Source organism: Myotis myotis, unplaced genomic scaffold (assembly GCF_014108235.1).
Source record: "Myotis myotis isolate mMyoMyo1 unplaced genomic scaffold, mMyoMyo1.p scaffold_m19_p_3, whole genome shotgun sequence".
Classification (NCBI taxonomy): Eukaryota; Metazoa; Chordata; class Mammalia; order Chiroptera; family Vespertilionidae; genus Myotis; species Myotis myotis.
Genome location: NW_023416335.1, coordinates 181,903,879 through 181,917,909, shown reverse-complemented (window position 1 = coordinate 181,917,909; position 14,031 = coordinate 181,903,879). Strand labels below are relative to the sequence as shown.

The 14,031-nt window shown below is 37.6% G+C and overlaps 1 protein-coding gene across 1 annotated transcript in view; it reads right to left on the bottom strand.

Moving 5' to 3' along the window:
• Positions 1-1,209: 1,209 nt before the first annotated feature.
• The window catches only part of LOC118650343 (sulfotransferase 6B1-like), a 36,578-nt gene continuing 23,756 nt past the window's right edge, over positions 1,210-14,031 (bottom strand). Inside the window, exons 6-10 of the mRNA XM_036298724.1 lie at positions 13,678-13,862; positions 11,363-11,489; positions 6,119-6,213; positions 5,786-5,972; positions 1,210-1,364 (exon numbers count right to left, since the gene is read on the bottom strand). Of these exons, the coding sequence (XP_036154617.1) occupies positions 1,246-1,364; positions 5,786-5,972; positions 6,119-6,213; positions 11,363-11,489; positions 13,678-13,862 (713 nt within the window). The 3' untranslated portion in view covers positions 1,210-1,245. The remainder of the gene's footprint in view (positions 1,365-5,785; positions 5,973-6,118; positions 6,214-11,362; positions 11,490-13,677; positions 13,863-14,031) is intronic.

The following is a 14,031-nucleotide window of genomic DNA, read 5'->3' as shown; positions in this document are numbered from 1 at the left end:
GCTTTCTCATTCTCTGCACATCAACCTCAGGGAAGGTTAAGTGTGATTTGAGCTCCAACATGAAGATGAGGACTTGACCAAGATCTCGTCTGGTTGCCTTCCTCACTCTCTAACCTCATGTATTTGGGGAAGGTAGGTGTCTTAGTAAATCTCTGTATATGTTAATTTTATAAAAAATAGAAAAAACACAAATTGCATTAAGCCAATAGGAATACATTTTCTTTGTAGCAAATATGTATATATAGAAGATTCATGAAGACCTAATATTGGCTGAATTGTGATTAAGCTTGGTACAAAAACCTCCAACAGATGTGTTACTAAAAATAAGATTCACAATACATTGGTGTTTGGCTGAATTAACTCACTCAACCCATTGTTTTGGTTTCATAGCTCAGAGTCATATACAGTATACATTTTGATTTCCATTAGCCTTGAGTTAGATACTATGGCACAAATGTAAACATTATGAACCATACATTGGTTCATAACCAATGTATTAGAATTAAGGCAATAATCCTAAAATAAGTTCACTGAAATACTATTACAATGTCCTCTAGGCTAAAGCTACAAGAAAAATTATACTTTTCAAAACTGGAAAATAAGAAATTTTGTAATTTGAATGACTTTATTTAAGATAAGGGACATACTGGAAAGCCACACCACTGTTAATTTAATGCAAAAGGCGTATCTTTTCATTCTTCATTTCACCAAAATACCAGATTGTGATCATCTGATATAATTGACCTATTAGGTGTTTTCACTTTAGTAGATGGTGTTTGTCATTGCTCTGACACTAGAGAATATTTCCACATGGGCACCAGGGAGTGTTGAAATAAAAATGTGTGTCTAGAGGTCATGATGGTCCAAACAGCCAAGAAATAGATTCTTTTCAGACACTGGTTATTTTAGATAATCCCTCACCTCTTTTGTTGTACATTAATGCAGTTTATAGGACACCCACAGTAATATGCTCTCTGAATAACAGTAATCTCCTTGCCATATAAATATACTGAAAGCAGACATATAATTTAGCTATTCAAAAAGTATATACTTTCTTTTATTAATAATTCTCTGCTACTATAAAATATAATAATAGTCTCTCACACATGGCACTTTTGACACATTCATAAAGTGTTTGATTCTCATTGAAGGAAATATCTGCTTTCCACATTGGTAAAACATATTTATGTATTCCACAAGCGCTGTATCGCATAAAATGGAAATTGGTTTCATTTTCCATTTATATTAAGAGTAATCTTCAAAGTGTCTTGCTAGTTCGCTGTGTTTCATTTTCTCTGTGAATAGTTCATCAAATACTCTCTTCTGCTTTGAAGTAAAGTAGTTTATCCAATCACCCACAGCTCCTGGAAAAAATTGAAAATGTATCAGACAAGAACCAATTTAAATGTATAGTAGTCACAAAAGAAAAATATCAGATTTATAATAAAGTGTGGACAATTTCACCTCCTGGTGATAAGATGATAGGGAAATTATTCTTTTCATTTGCTTATCTGTTGTTTCTAATTTCTTTAGTAATAATTGCATGTCAATTTGTAGAGTTTTAAAAGTTATTTCTTAAAAAAAAAAAGGAAGATTAAAAATACACAAATGTGCCCAGCCAGTGTAGCTCAGTAGCTGAGCATTGACCTATGAACTAGGAGGTCACGGTTCCATTCCTGGTCAGGGCTTGATCCCCAGTGGGGAGGGCCTGCAAGAGACAGCCAACCAATGATTATCTATCATCATTGATGTTTCTATCTCTCTCTTCCTCTTCTTTCTTCTCTGAAATCAATAACAACATATTTTAAAAATACACAAATGTCCTAAGTTTTACGATAGCAGGCAAAAATTATCTCACCTAAACCTAATCAAAACCTAAGGCAGACGGTGGATAGAATGATGCTTCATTTATTTCCTGTCTGTGCACCTCCAGAGCAATAGCTGTGCTGATAACACATCACAGGGGTGGGTAATTGGCCTCATTTTGAGGAAATTTATCTTACAATATTGATAACAGAGAATTGAAATAAGATAAATACAGTTGATCCTTGAACACTGCAAGGATTAGAAGCATCCACCCTCTCCCTAGTCAAAAATCCATGTATAACATTTGGTTCCCCAAAACTTTACTACCGATAGTCTACTGATGAAGCCTTACTCATGATATAAACAATTGATTAACACATATTTTGTATATTATAGACATTATATACTGTATTGTTTCAATAAAGTAAGGTAGAGAAAAAGAAAATGTTATTAAGAAAATCATAAGGAAGAGAAAATACATTTACAGTTCTTATTGAAAAAAAGAATCTGTGTATAAGTGGGCCTGCGCAGTTGAACCCATGTTATTCAAGGGACAACTGTACTTCACGCAGTCCATCGGCCTCTCCTGTTCTTTCAAGTCACCCTCTCAGCCTTGGCACAGCATCAGAACTGCCCTTCTCACATCCGTTAGGCACACTGGCCAGGCCCCACCCCTAGATCTTGCCCACCCTGGTCTATTGTTTTTTCTGGCCCTACACTTCATCCCGGGGTCTAGGTGCACTGGAGCACTGCCTCCCCCCGCCACCCCCCTATTGCTGACAGTCATAAATCATTCTCTATTATATATTTTTGCCAACTAGTTTATAAACTCTTTTGAATTATGGACTGTGATGTATTGTTCATGTGTATTCCTGCATTACTGAATCCAGTGCTGACTATAGAGTAGATGCTCAATAAAACCTCTGGTTTGATTGAATGTCAGACAATGTCACCTACAGCAAAGAAATTTATTTATATTACAACTTAAGAAATGTTTGGTGTTGATTCCTCATCCAAAAGACCGAGTTTAAAAAGAAGTAAAGTAGAACTCTTCTGTTTGAAAAAAAAGAAAGAAAGAAAGAAAAGAAAGTATCAGAGGGAAGATCCCAGAGTCAGGAAATGACATAATGACATTGCTTCTAAAGCACCCCACTGCTACCTTCTTTCTTTTGACCTGACTTTTGTTTGCTTGGTTTCTGATTTATTTTTTCACTCTGATTTTTTTTTTTTACTTTTTTTTTTTTTTAAAAAAAAACCTTTTAAAAATAAAATAGTAGCTATATATGTAGGTTAGAGGAATTACATAGAAGCAAAAGAAGATAACAAGTCAAGGAAATGTACTCAGCTAACATGGCTAAAAAACTGGTTGGCATGCATTCTTCCAGATGTTCTTCTTTGCAAACATATAAATGCATATAAACCACATTTTAAGTCACACAGTTATAACTTAAGTTTCCCCCACTTAAACTTTATCATCTTCCCATATTAGTACTTATGTGCCAACAATGAACGTTAGGGAGAATAGGGTAAGACTGTTTGGATTCAAGTCTTGACTCTACCGCTACTAGTTGCATGTCTTTGGACAAATTATTCAGGTGTTTGGTGTCTCAGTAAAGTGTGAATAATAGAAATACCACTTTCAGAAGTCTGCTGTCAAAATCCAGACAAACCAAGTAGTGTGCCTGGCACATAGCAAAGCACTCAGCATATGCTAGTTATTTTTACTCAATAGCTTTCATGACTCCATAGGAAACCCCTACATGGATGTGACTTAATATGTTTATTTTATTTTTTCCTCTTTTCTTTTTTACTTAATATGTTTAACAGTTTCTGACTAGTGACCTTTTAAGTACATTCGAGGTTTTTATTCTTATAAGCAACATTGCTACCTATTTCCTGTTCATATGCCTTTCCATACCTATAATTCTCCCCCTAGATTTTAGTATGTCAGAGCCCTCAAACTTCTGACATTTATGAAGACTAGCCTTGCTTATCACCTTATCCTGGCCCCTATTCATTTCCTAGAATATCAGCTCTATTTCTGAGTTTAACGTAAAGATGCTGCAGGCACGAATTCTCCTCTGTAAAGTGAGGATTATCTCTCTGTGCCACGGATTCTGAATCAACGACTTCAGTAGTTTCTTTGAAACTCTTACTTTCAGAGGATGGATCCCCCACCCCCGCCCCATCCAGCAAACATCCTTTGTTTAGTTCCTCCAATAGTCCAAATTTACCACTGGTGCTCATGGTGACTAGTATCAGTGAGGACTTTCTACTATCAACCCTCTGTGCTTTGTTAGGTATAAGATAAAGAAACCACTTTTAGATAGAACTTAAATGCATTCCAATGAATGTTATCAGCCACAACTTTGTTGATAGGACTTCACCTGGAAATACCTGCTAGGATCACAGGCATGGCAGGTCAGAGATTAACTCTATTGTCATTAGAGTAAAAGTTCTCAAGTTTGTATGATAAGATGTGTGGATACTGAGAATTAGCTAATCAGATCTCAAAGGGCAGTGATGGAAGATGTCAGCAGCAGCACTGGACTCCAGTAGCCATCAGAACTTTATTTCTCATCATCCACTTTACCATCGTCCCTCCCAGTCTCTTCCTGTTTTTCTCCCCTTTGCTCATTTCACCCTCCTTCATGCATCCTTTTCTAAACTCTTTGTCTTCCCTTTATCTTCTCGCTCCCACTTCTAACTTTTTCTGGACCCTGAGTCTATCTCAAGCTCCCATATCATCTTGCTGTCGTCCTCCACTATCAAACTTCTTAAAAGAGTGCCCCTTATTTGCTGTTCCTTTCTTTATTTCTCATTTCTTCAAACCCCTCAACGTGGCTCCCATTCCCACTCTCAGAATTCACAAATGATAAATGGCCATGTTTGACCCTGTCTTTCTTTTCAATGCTGGCTGATCTCCTTTCTCGGCTTGTCTTGGGCTGTTTCATTCCCATTTATGTCAGGTTCCTGCAGCTTCCCCTTCTGTCCCTCTCTCCACTAGGCCTTCCCACTCACCCTGAACAATTTTACCAAATTCCACAATCTGCTAGTGGCTCCTACACTGACTTCTAAGCTGAATTCCTCTCAACAGGCTCACTGCCAGTGCCCAGATTACCACCATCAATGTTTTGTTCCTGGACTATTACAACAACCTCTTTACTGGACTTTCTGCCCCAGCTTTCAATCTCTTCTAATCAATTTTCCACACATGTCTGACCATATCAGGTCCCTTCTTAAAAGAACAAACAGGCCAGAAAAAGAAAAAGACCACTGAAATCCATCAAAGCTTTTGCTCTATGACCCCCATCCCTTCATCTTCCTCGTTCTGCTTCACACATCATACACCATTTTAGTGCATGCTGGTTCTGAGCTTCTTTTCTTGCTGTTAGCTTTCACTACCCAACCTGCTTCTAGGTTACACATTAGGACTTAGCAGAGATTTATTTCCTTCTCTTTGTGTTTCCATTCAGAAGCACGTCCTTAAATAACAATCCCAGCTCTCTCTCTCCACCCCTTACTTCTGCAGGGTAAGTTATTTGATTGGTGAGTTTGGGAAGAGACACTGTCCACACTCATCTGTTCCTCTCTCCTGAAGGAAACATGTCATGTACTGTCTCTAAGCGACCTGCTCCAGTGTGGGGACAGGACTGCCTTTGATTCACTGTGACTCTTAGCATGTTTATAAAATTCCGGGCAACTTATTAGCAAACACATTGGTCTGAAGATCTGAGACACATTCTTTAAATAACTGTGTCATTTCTATTTGCCACCTGTGTTTTTCTCTCAATTGGGTCCTAATTGGGCATGAACATCTCAAAGTCTGGAAAGAATGCAATTCGAGAATTTCATCACTGATGGATGACACTGTGTAAGCTGTTGTGCAAGCAATGGTGAAATGGGGGCTGAAAAGGTAAAATAGAACTACTTCCAAACAGAAGCCCCAGGCAAAGCACCACCTCCTTTTCTGACTTACCTTTCCTAAATACCAGGTTCTTATTCGATGTGAGGGCACAGATGGTCTTGTTTGGATCACAGTTTTCTTTGGCTGCATTATTTTTCATTTCCTTGAACGATGATTTCCAAGCAATGTGATTGATGTCGCTTTCACTCACATTTATACCGAGGAAAGTCGTTATTTTCTTTATGCTTTTAGAAAGATCCTGAGCAATAAGCAAATACATAAATGTTACTCATCAAAACACGAAATTCATTCCCTCAAACCTGAAAACAGAATTCATTGATTGATATCCTGTATTAGCTGAATTTGACTTAAATTTTGATTGTTGAAATGTTAGGAAAGACTTACTTTCTTCATTTCTTCATAGAATATAAATAGAATGTTTTTATCATTTTTGTGGTCTTCCCAGCTTAAAATGTGATCAAACCAGGATCCATACACAACTAGGAGGAAAGTGAATTGCTGAGTTAATACCAAGCATTATGGCTTTGGGTCCCTGGGGTCTTCCCACTTCTGCAAAGTTGTCAAAGCAAGGCACATACATCTTAGACACCGGAATGAAAAAGTTTTCCTTAGAAGAGCTCAGTCTCACTACTGTTTCAACTAAATACAATATTGTGAAATGAAGCAGGGTAGTGACACCTTTTAATAAAGCTGTGTAGGGTTTTTCCTTATTTTTAATAACTTTTTTTATCATCAGGAAAAGTGACAGCAGAAATACAGATACACATTTTCCTAATAATTGTGTTCTGATAACTGCTCTAGATCTTGGGAGACATAGAGAAACATTGAGAATTTGTCATTTTCTTTCTGTAATGTGACATGCTTTTCATAATTGTAAGTGCTTAGCAGAAAAAGTTATAAACTCCCCCCCCCCCCACACCACCACCCAAAAAATAATTCTATCAGGCATCTTAGTTCAAAGTTGAGAATTACAGACTCAGGGATTTGTAAGTAGTTGATATTGTCTCTTTAATGTTTTGTTAATTTGACAGACTTAAAAATCTCCAGGGCTTCAAAGGAAAATACTATCATGCAAAGTAACCTCTATAGTTGTGATGATTAAAAGCAAACAGCGAGCAACTTGTCAGCACACACACACACACACACAAAATGACTAGTTTGACAATCTAAAGCATAAAACAATAATTTAATATACATCTTTCCAGGAATCTTTATCATGCAAAGATTTGATACTAGCTAGTGCCCCAGTCATAAAAGAACTACTCTACTAGTGATTTCCTGAAGATCTGCTGACTATTGATTCATTTTAATAAAAAACATTTATTAAGCCAGACACTGCTATATACTAGTACAGTTTGAACATTAAAGCTTTGAATAAATAAAAATAAAATTACCTCCAAACTAAGGGCAATTTTTCATGGCTTCGGCTCCCGAGGAAGCAAAGGGCAAGAAAATAACTAGAACAGATTTTTTGAAACAAGGGACTACAGTGCTATCATTAGAGTCAGGAGCCTAGGGCTGTATAATCAGAACTGGTTCTTAGGAGAGCTGTCCAGATACAGTTTTTGGTTATCAGCAATCTCACTGCAATTTCAGTGCCTTACCTAATACTTTGTCTTAGAATTACCCAAATTACTATACCAGTCATAAGGGTTTATCTTCTAAGAATTACCAACATTTTCCCAAGCACAAACACATGTAGGAGGGAAACTGATTTCTCTCTCACACAAATTTAGGAAGTTAACTAGTCCTCTAGTTTGCCAGACTACCTCACAGTCTTAACTGACCTCTCTGACTCCCACCAGCAGCCACAGCCCAGCCCTTGTGGGTAATATCACTGCCTGGAGTTGATAATGTGGAGCCCTCAATAGGGTCTCGGGGAGCCCATGCTTCTATGGCTGAATGCTAGGCAGGGATAGAGATTAGGAGTCACACTGGGTGGGCTGGGCAAGGTGTGTGTGTGTGTGTGTGTGTGTGTGTGCAGTGTGATTGACCTGCCCATTATGGTTATTCAGTAGAAAATGTATTCCAACATATCCAAAATAGATTGAAGAAGAAACCTTTGGATCCTAGCCTGATCATAATTTGAGAGCCAGCTGTTCTATGATTAACTAATTAATTTAGACTCTCCCTTATTCCAAAAGGACTCAAACTAGCCAAAAGAATCTAAAGAAATTGTCTGCCTGGGCCTTTCTCACGAGTGGAGGAAATTACAGTTTGTGTTGATTTTTTTTTTTAATATATTTTATTGATTTTTTACAGAGAGGAAGGGAGAGAGATAGAGAGTTAGAAACATCGATGAGAGAGAAACATCGATCAGCTGCCCCCTGCACTCCTCCCACTGGGGATGTGCCCGCAACCAAGGTACATGCCCTTGACCGGAATCAAACCTGGGACCTTTCAGTCCGCAGGCCGATGCTCTATCCACTGAGCCAAACCGGTTACGGCAGTTTGTGTTGGTTTTTAAATCAGAACCCTCATTGACCAGGTCAATAGCTTTAAAGAAAATATAGTTTCCAAAATTGAGATTTGACATCTTGCTTTTATGGGAAATACTTTTCTCCTTATTCTTCACTTAATTACAAAATTATTCCACCACCTCCTGGCCTTAATTAACATATGCCTAGATGGCCTTTCTTCTGCTGTCCACAAATTACTCCTTCCCCTTCAATGGCCTTGAATACAAGTTGCTCTTTCTCAAACAATTCATGTACCTTAGGACCTGGAGAGCGAGTCAGCAGTCTCTGTTTTCTAAGGACTTCCAGAACTCCTCCCTCCTAGACAATCCAGGCTCCTTTAACATGTCCTTGGAATCTAGCACCCTTTCCATCCTGGTTTCAGCCGGAAATTGACCTGATCTCTCCATTACACTCACTGAAGACTCGGATTTTAGAAGATTATCTTCTGTGGCATCTCAGGTCTTACTACCAACTGTAGCAACTTTATTAGATAGTTGCTGAGGTGCTCTCCTTTGACTACTTTTCTCCCTTTACTTGCTTCCCTTTGTACATCCCCTCAACGATATTCTCATCAATACCTGCATTTCCTAGCCCCCTTATAGTTTATTTTAATCATCCAAGAAACACTCAGTATTGGATCAAAACACTTCACCTCCTTTCCATCTCACCTACGACGGCTGAGTTCTGCTGAAGGAATTCATACCATTCTGTATTGACACCACTGCAGATTCATTTTCCAGTCTCAAGGGCGCCAAGGCTGTCTGGCAAACCAATTTGTCCTGCATTAACACATTCTCCTATTCTTCTGTTGTTTCAAAACTCCCATAAATTTCTGCAAACCCTCTTATATCCAGTTATAATGGCCACCTTAGTGTTTAGTTTCTACAAAGCATTCTGATGATAGATAATTGTGCAGAAAACAAAACTCACTGGGATGAAGTGGCCTAGGAAACATAGAGTTCTAATATAAAATGGGAGAGGGGGTTACAGGGAATAAAGAGCAAATGCTAATACATGTTTCATTGAAATATTAATCTGCCAGGATATCTCCAGGATACAATTTATAGTTATTGTTTCATTTGAAAACCTAAAGTGTATTTGTAAAGTGTGTGAAAGACAAATTAGATGATTAGATAAATGTGTCACTATTTTTATCTTTTTGTTTATTAATTCTCACTTGAGAATATTTTCCATTCACTTTTAGAGAGAGTGGAAGGGAGAGGGAGAGACACAGAGAGAGAAACATCGATGTGAAAGAGACATATTGATCAGTTGCCTCCTGCATGCACCCCAACTGGGGCCAGGGATCGAACCTGCAACCCAGGTATGTGCCCTCAACCCAGAATTGAACCCAAGACCCTTCGGTGCATGGGCCAATGCTCTAACCACTTAGCACACTGGCCAGCGCTGTGTGCCTACATTTATAGAAAAATAATCTCCCCAACAGAATCAGTTAGACCATACACTGAGACACTGAAAAATTATGGAGAAGGCCAAATGAGAGCTCATGCAGTGGTGAGGGAGGAAGAGTGAGCCACAGTGTATAATAATGGGAGACAAACACAACTTATTTTCTTCTTGAGAAAAAGCAGGCTCAAGATCTGTTTTAAAAAACTAATTTATGTATTTAAACTCTGCTTATTCCAAAAATGGAAAAGAGGCAGAGTGAGGCATGTTAACTATCTTCAAATATTTAGAAGACTAGTATGTGGAAGAAGAATTAATGATTGGGGCACAAGTTTTTGGCTGGATGAGTTATGGCACAGTGGTAAGAGCAAAGATTTTGGAGCTGACATCTGAATTTAAATCTTGGCCCTACTCCTTATTAGTTATGCATCTCTGGGCATGTTATTTGGCCTCCCGAGGTCTGCATTTTCCTCACCTATAAAATGAGGATAATAACACTTACCTCATGTGGTCTAGTGAGGATGAAAAGAGATCATGTGAGCATAGCACTTAGCTAAGTGTCTGTATCACATGGTAAGATATTTCCCCCAACATTTTCGAAGTACCAAGATGAAAAGTGTTCCTTTGGAACAGGAATGTGGAGTGTGAACCTGTTGTCAAGGTTAAGTGGTTCAAATTTAGGCTCTACAGTTCTTGGAGATGTAAAGGGAATTAAACATTGGGAGGGTGTTTTAAACAGATGACCTTTAGTGTATTTGTCATCCCTGAAGCTTTATGATTCTAATAAATGTGTGCCATTAAATGAGGAAACAGGGTTGAAGTAGTATGAGACTAGTATATTCTTCCTAAGGGAACATATGTATATATTTGTTGCTGGCGACTTCTCAATGTCCTTATATTAAGGTTCCACTTGCTGTGGCCTCTCTTAAATGAACAAGCAAGAGCACAACAATTACCACGTAAAATAGTGAAGCTAACAATTAAGGTCTGCACTAAGCCCCGGAGGAGAGAAAATCTCCCATTTCTGAATCATGTCTCTTTTAAATTCTGTGTTGCCTTGGTGTATTATTTTTGTTGAATATGCCTTGGGAATTTAGAAGGTTTGCTTTGTTTGTTTGTTTGTTTTTTGCTTCTTTTTTAAATGCTCCAGACACCACTGAATTTGTTCACAGGAAAAAAATGAGTAAATTCAAAGGTCATACAGGACCAAAAGATAGCAGGACCAACATATACTACGCAGCTCAATCAAATGACGTATCATTGTGGTATTTTCAGGACAAATTACTTCCTGTTAGTTTTCATAAAACCAAACGCCAAGATGGCTAATTCTTTCACATTTGTTTGATTTGGGGAATCTGAGGGTTCTTTTCGGGGGTGCATTGCTGGTGTTGCTTCATTATCCATGCAGGTATATATAAGGCATGTTTTGGGCTACCTGTCTAGGTCTCAACTGTATCTCACTGTACTCCTATTAGTGCATATTATTTCACTGAAATGACCAATCATATATATTTTAAAAAAAGAGATTATTGACCAGGATTAAGGCTAATAAGAAATTGCTAATATGTACTATCCATGGGTGATAAGAAAGACTGTGAAGAAGCACAATGAGAAAGAATTGGCTTGGAAGCAAACAAATCATCTATTCAAAGAGTACTTCTGAAAGTAGACATGGGCATCCATTTACACTTTTAGAAAATGCTTTCATTCAGAGCAGAAAAGCTCACTGTATATTATGAGAAAAAACCATTGTCATATTTACCATTTCCTTTCAGGAACAGCTCTAAAAACGCAGCCCAGGTTTCCATGCCAGGGAGATTAGGGTTATCTCTGTAGTAATGGAATAGAGAAACAGCTGTGTCTTTTGGATTCCTAACGATGTAGATAATCTGTTAAAAAATATAAATTTATTTTTGGGTGAAAATAGCCCCACCACAAAACATTTCCTAAAAGAAAGTAAGAGCCGGTACTGGAAGTATCAGGGGGAACGCTTTGTAAAGTATATGATTGTCTAACTACTATGCTGTGCATCTGAAACGAAAACAAAATAATATTAAAAGCAAACTGTATTTGAAAAAATGTTTAAATAAAAATATATAGAGAAAGTAGAAGCTAAACTTACCCATGACAGGCACGATTTTTTGGCAGCCTCAACTAATTATTAAACACAGACTCAAGCCAGTGTTTCTTGACCCTTAACGTGCATATGAACCAGCAGGGGATGCTGCCAGCTCATCAACCAGGTGAAGGTTGTCCGGCTGGTCCCTGAGGGCTAGGCCATCAGCGAGAGGCAGCTCGTGCTCCTGGGAGACCAGGGGCAACCAGAGTCTCAGTCCCCAGTAGGGGTAAAAGAAAAGGGTTGTACCTAAAGGCTGTACCTTTAGTGTGGTTGTTTAAAGAAGCACCCTACCCTTTTTGAGCTTCAGTTTCTTCGCTTATGAAAAGTAAGATACCCACTCCTCTCACCTTTGTAATGTGTTTACAAAACACAGCTCAATCTCTAGTAGGCATTTGGTGTCAGTGTTATTGCATTGCCCTGAGTAAGGGTTATTGAGCTGACCAGACTCTTTTTTAAAAATATATATATATTTTATTGATCTTTTACAGGGAGGAAGGGAGAGGGATAGTTAGAAACATCGATCAGCTGCCTCCTGCACACCCCCTACTGGGGATGTGCCCACAACCAAGGTACATGCCCGTGCCCGGAATTGAACCCGGGACCCTTCAGTCTGTAGGCCAACGCTTTATCCGCTGAGCCAAACCAGTTAGGGCTCGCCAGACTCTTTATCCCCTCAGATCTCTCTCTCTCTGTCTGTCTGTCTTGGAGACGGTCTGAAATGAAAATGTTCGGGTGAGTGAAAGTGTAATCAAGTTAGGTACACCTTCGCCTGTTCTGATAGATTTGCTGGGGATACAGACAAAACTATCACATTTACTTTTCTTTGGGCAGAAGAATAGATGGCGTGCACAATCACATTGTGGTCATAGAGCTATAATCATAGGAAGAGCTGCTTTGGTTTGTGCTCATTTGACTGCTAGGTAATTTTTGTTATTTTTGGAATATGGCTGACATTGTCTAAAGAGGCTTCAGTACTGGGACCTTGTTACAATAAACACATATATCTTGCCTTTGCTTTTCAAATTTATTTTTCTGATCAAAACAGAATTTTTAAAATGCTCCTTATGTAGACATTATGTAGAAAATAAAATCCAACTCTAATGTCATATCATAGAAAACCACTTGGCATGTTGTTATGTTTACATCTAGATCTTTTTTTATGTGTATATGTATATTTTAATTAAATTGAGATTATTCAGTATACATGTATTTAAAACATGCTTTATACTTAATCTTATTCCATAAGCATTTCTCCATGGAAACATAAATTTGAATATGAAATATATGAAAATATAAATATTCTTTTAAATTATAGTTAACTTTTAAAATAATAACAATGTGGTAACTTTATTTTTAAAATAACTTGAGGTAACTATTCTTTTATTTAAAAATTGTTTTATTGCTTAAAGTATTATAGAGTATTATATATGTCTCCTTTTTTTTTCTCCCTTTGACCTTCCCCTAGCCTCCTATACCCCCCAGTGTCTTGTGTCCATTGGTTATGCTTATATGCATGCATACAACTAATTTTTATATAAAATTTTTTTATTCCCTTCCTATAATAATCCCTTGCACAAATGGTAAAGTAATTAAAATAACATTAAGGCAATTTTTCTTTTCCTAGACATCACTATTTAAAGCAAAAACATTAAAACCAAATTCAGAATGGAATAAGACACTGTCTAGTGTAACTATAGTTCACATTTCTTTCATTACCGACAGATTATTAAAATAATTTGTATAAACTAGACTGTGGTCAGACCTATACATGCATTGTCTTGTTTAATTTTTCCCACACTGTATGAGATTGATACATTATTCCCGTATCAAATGAGGAAACTAAAGCTCAGAGAGCATCAGCCATTTCCCAAGGTCACACATCTTGAAAGTGGCAGAGCAAGAATCCAAGCTCAGTTTTGTGGTATTCCCAACCTTCTGCCCTTCACCATTGAACTTACCTTGCATTGCTTTTGTTTAATATCCACTGGTAGCATGTTATAGCTCAAATGTGTTGGAATGACTCTTCGCTTACAACACATTTTTAGCTCTTCAAATTTAGAAACGACTCCCAATTCAATTGGAGATGTTAGACTAATTTCAGCATTGGGAATATTCTCAATGACTTTTGCAATCCAGTGAGTGCCTTCACATAAAAATAAAATAAAATTCATTTTTAATTAAATGGCCCTCTTGGTGAAATGAATTTAGAAAATTAGCATTAGGTTATAAAGGCAATGAATGCATTAATTTTATTATAATAGTTAGTTTTACCTCTTGACACCCATTGAAACCTGTTGAAATACTTAAGATGT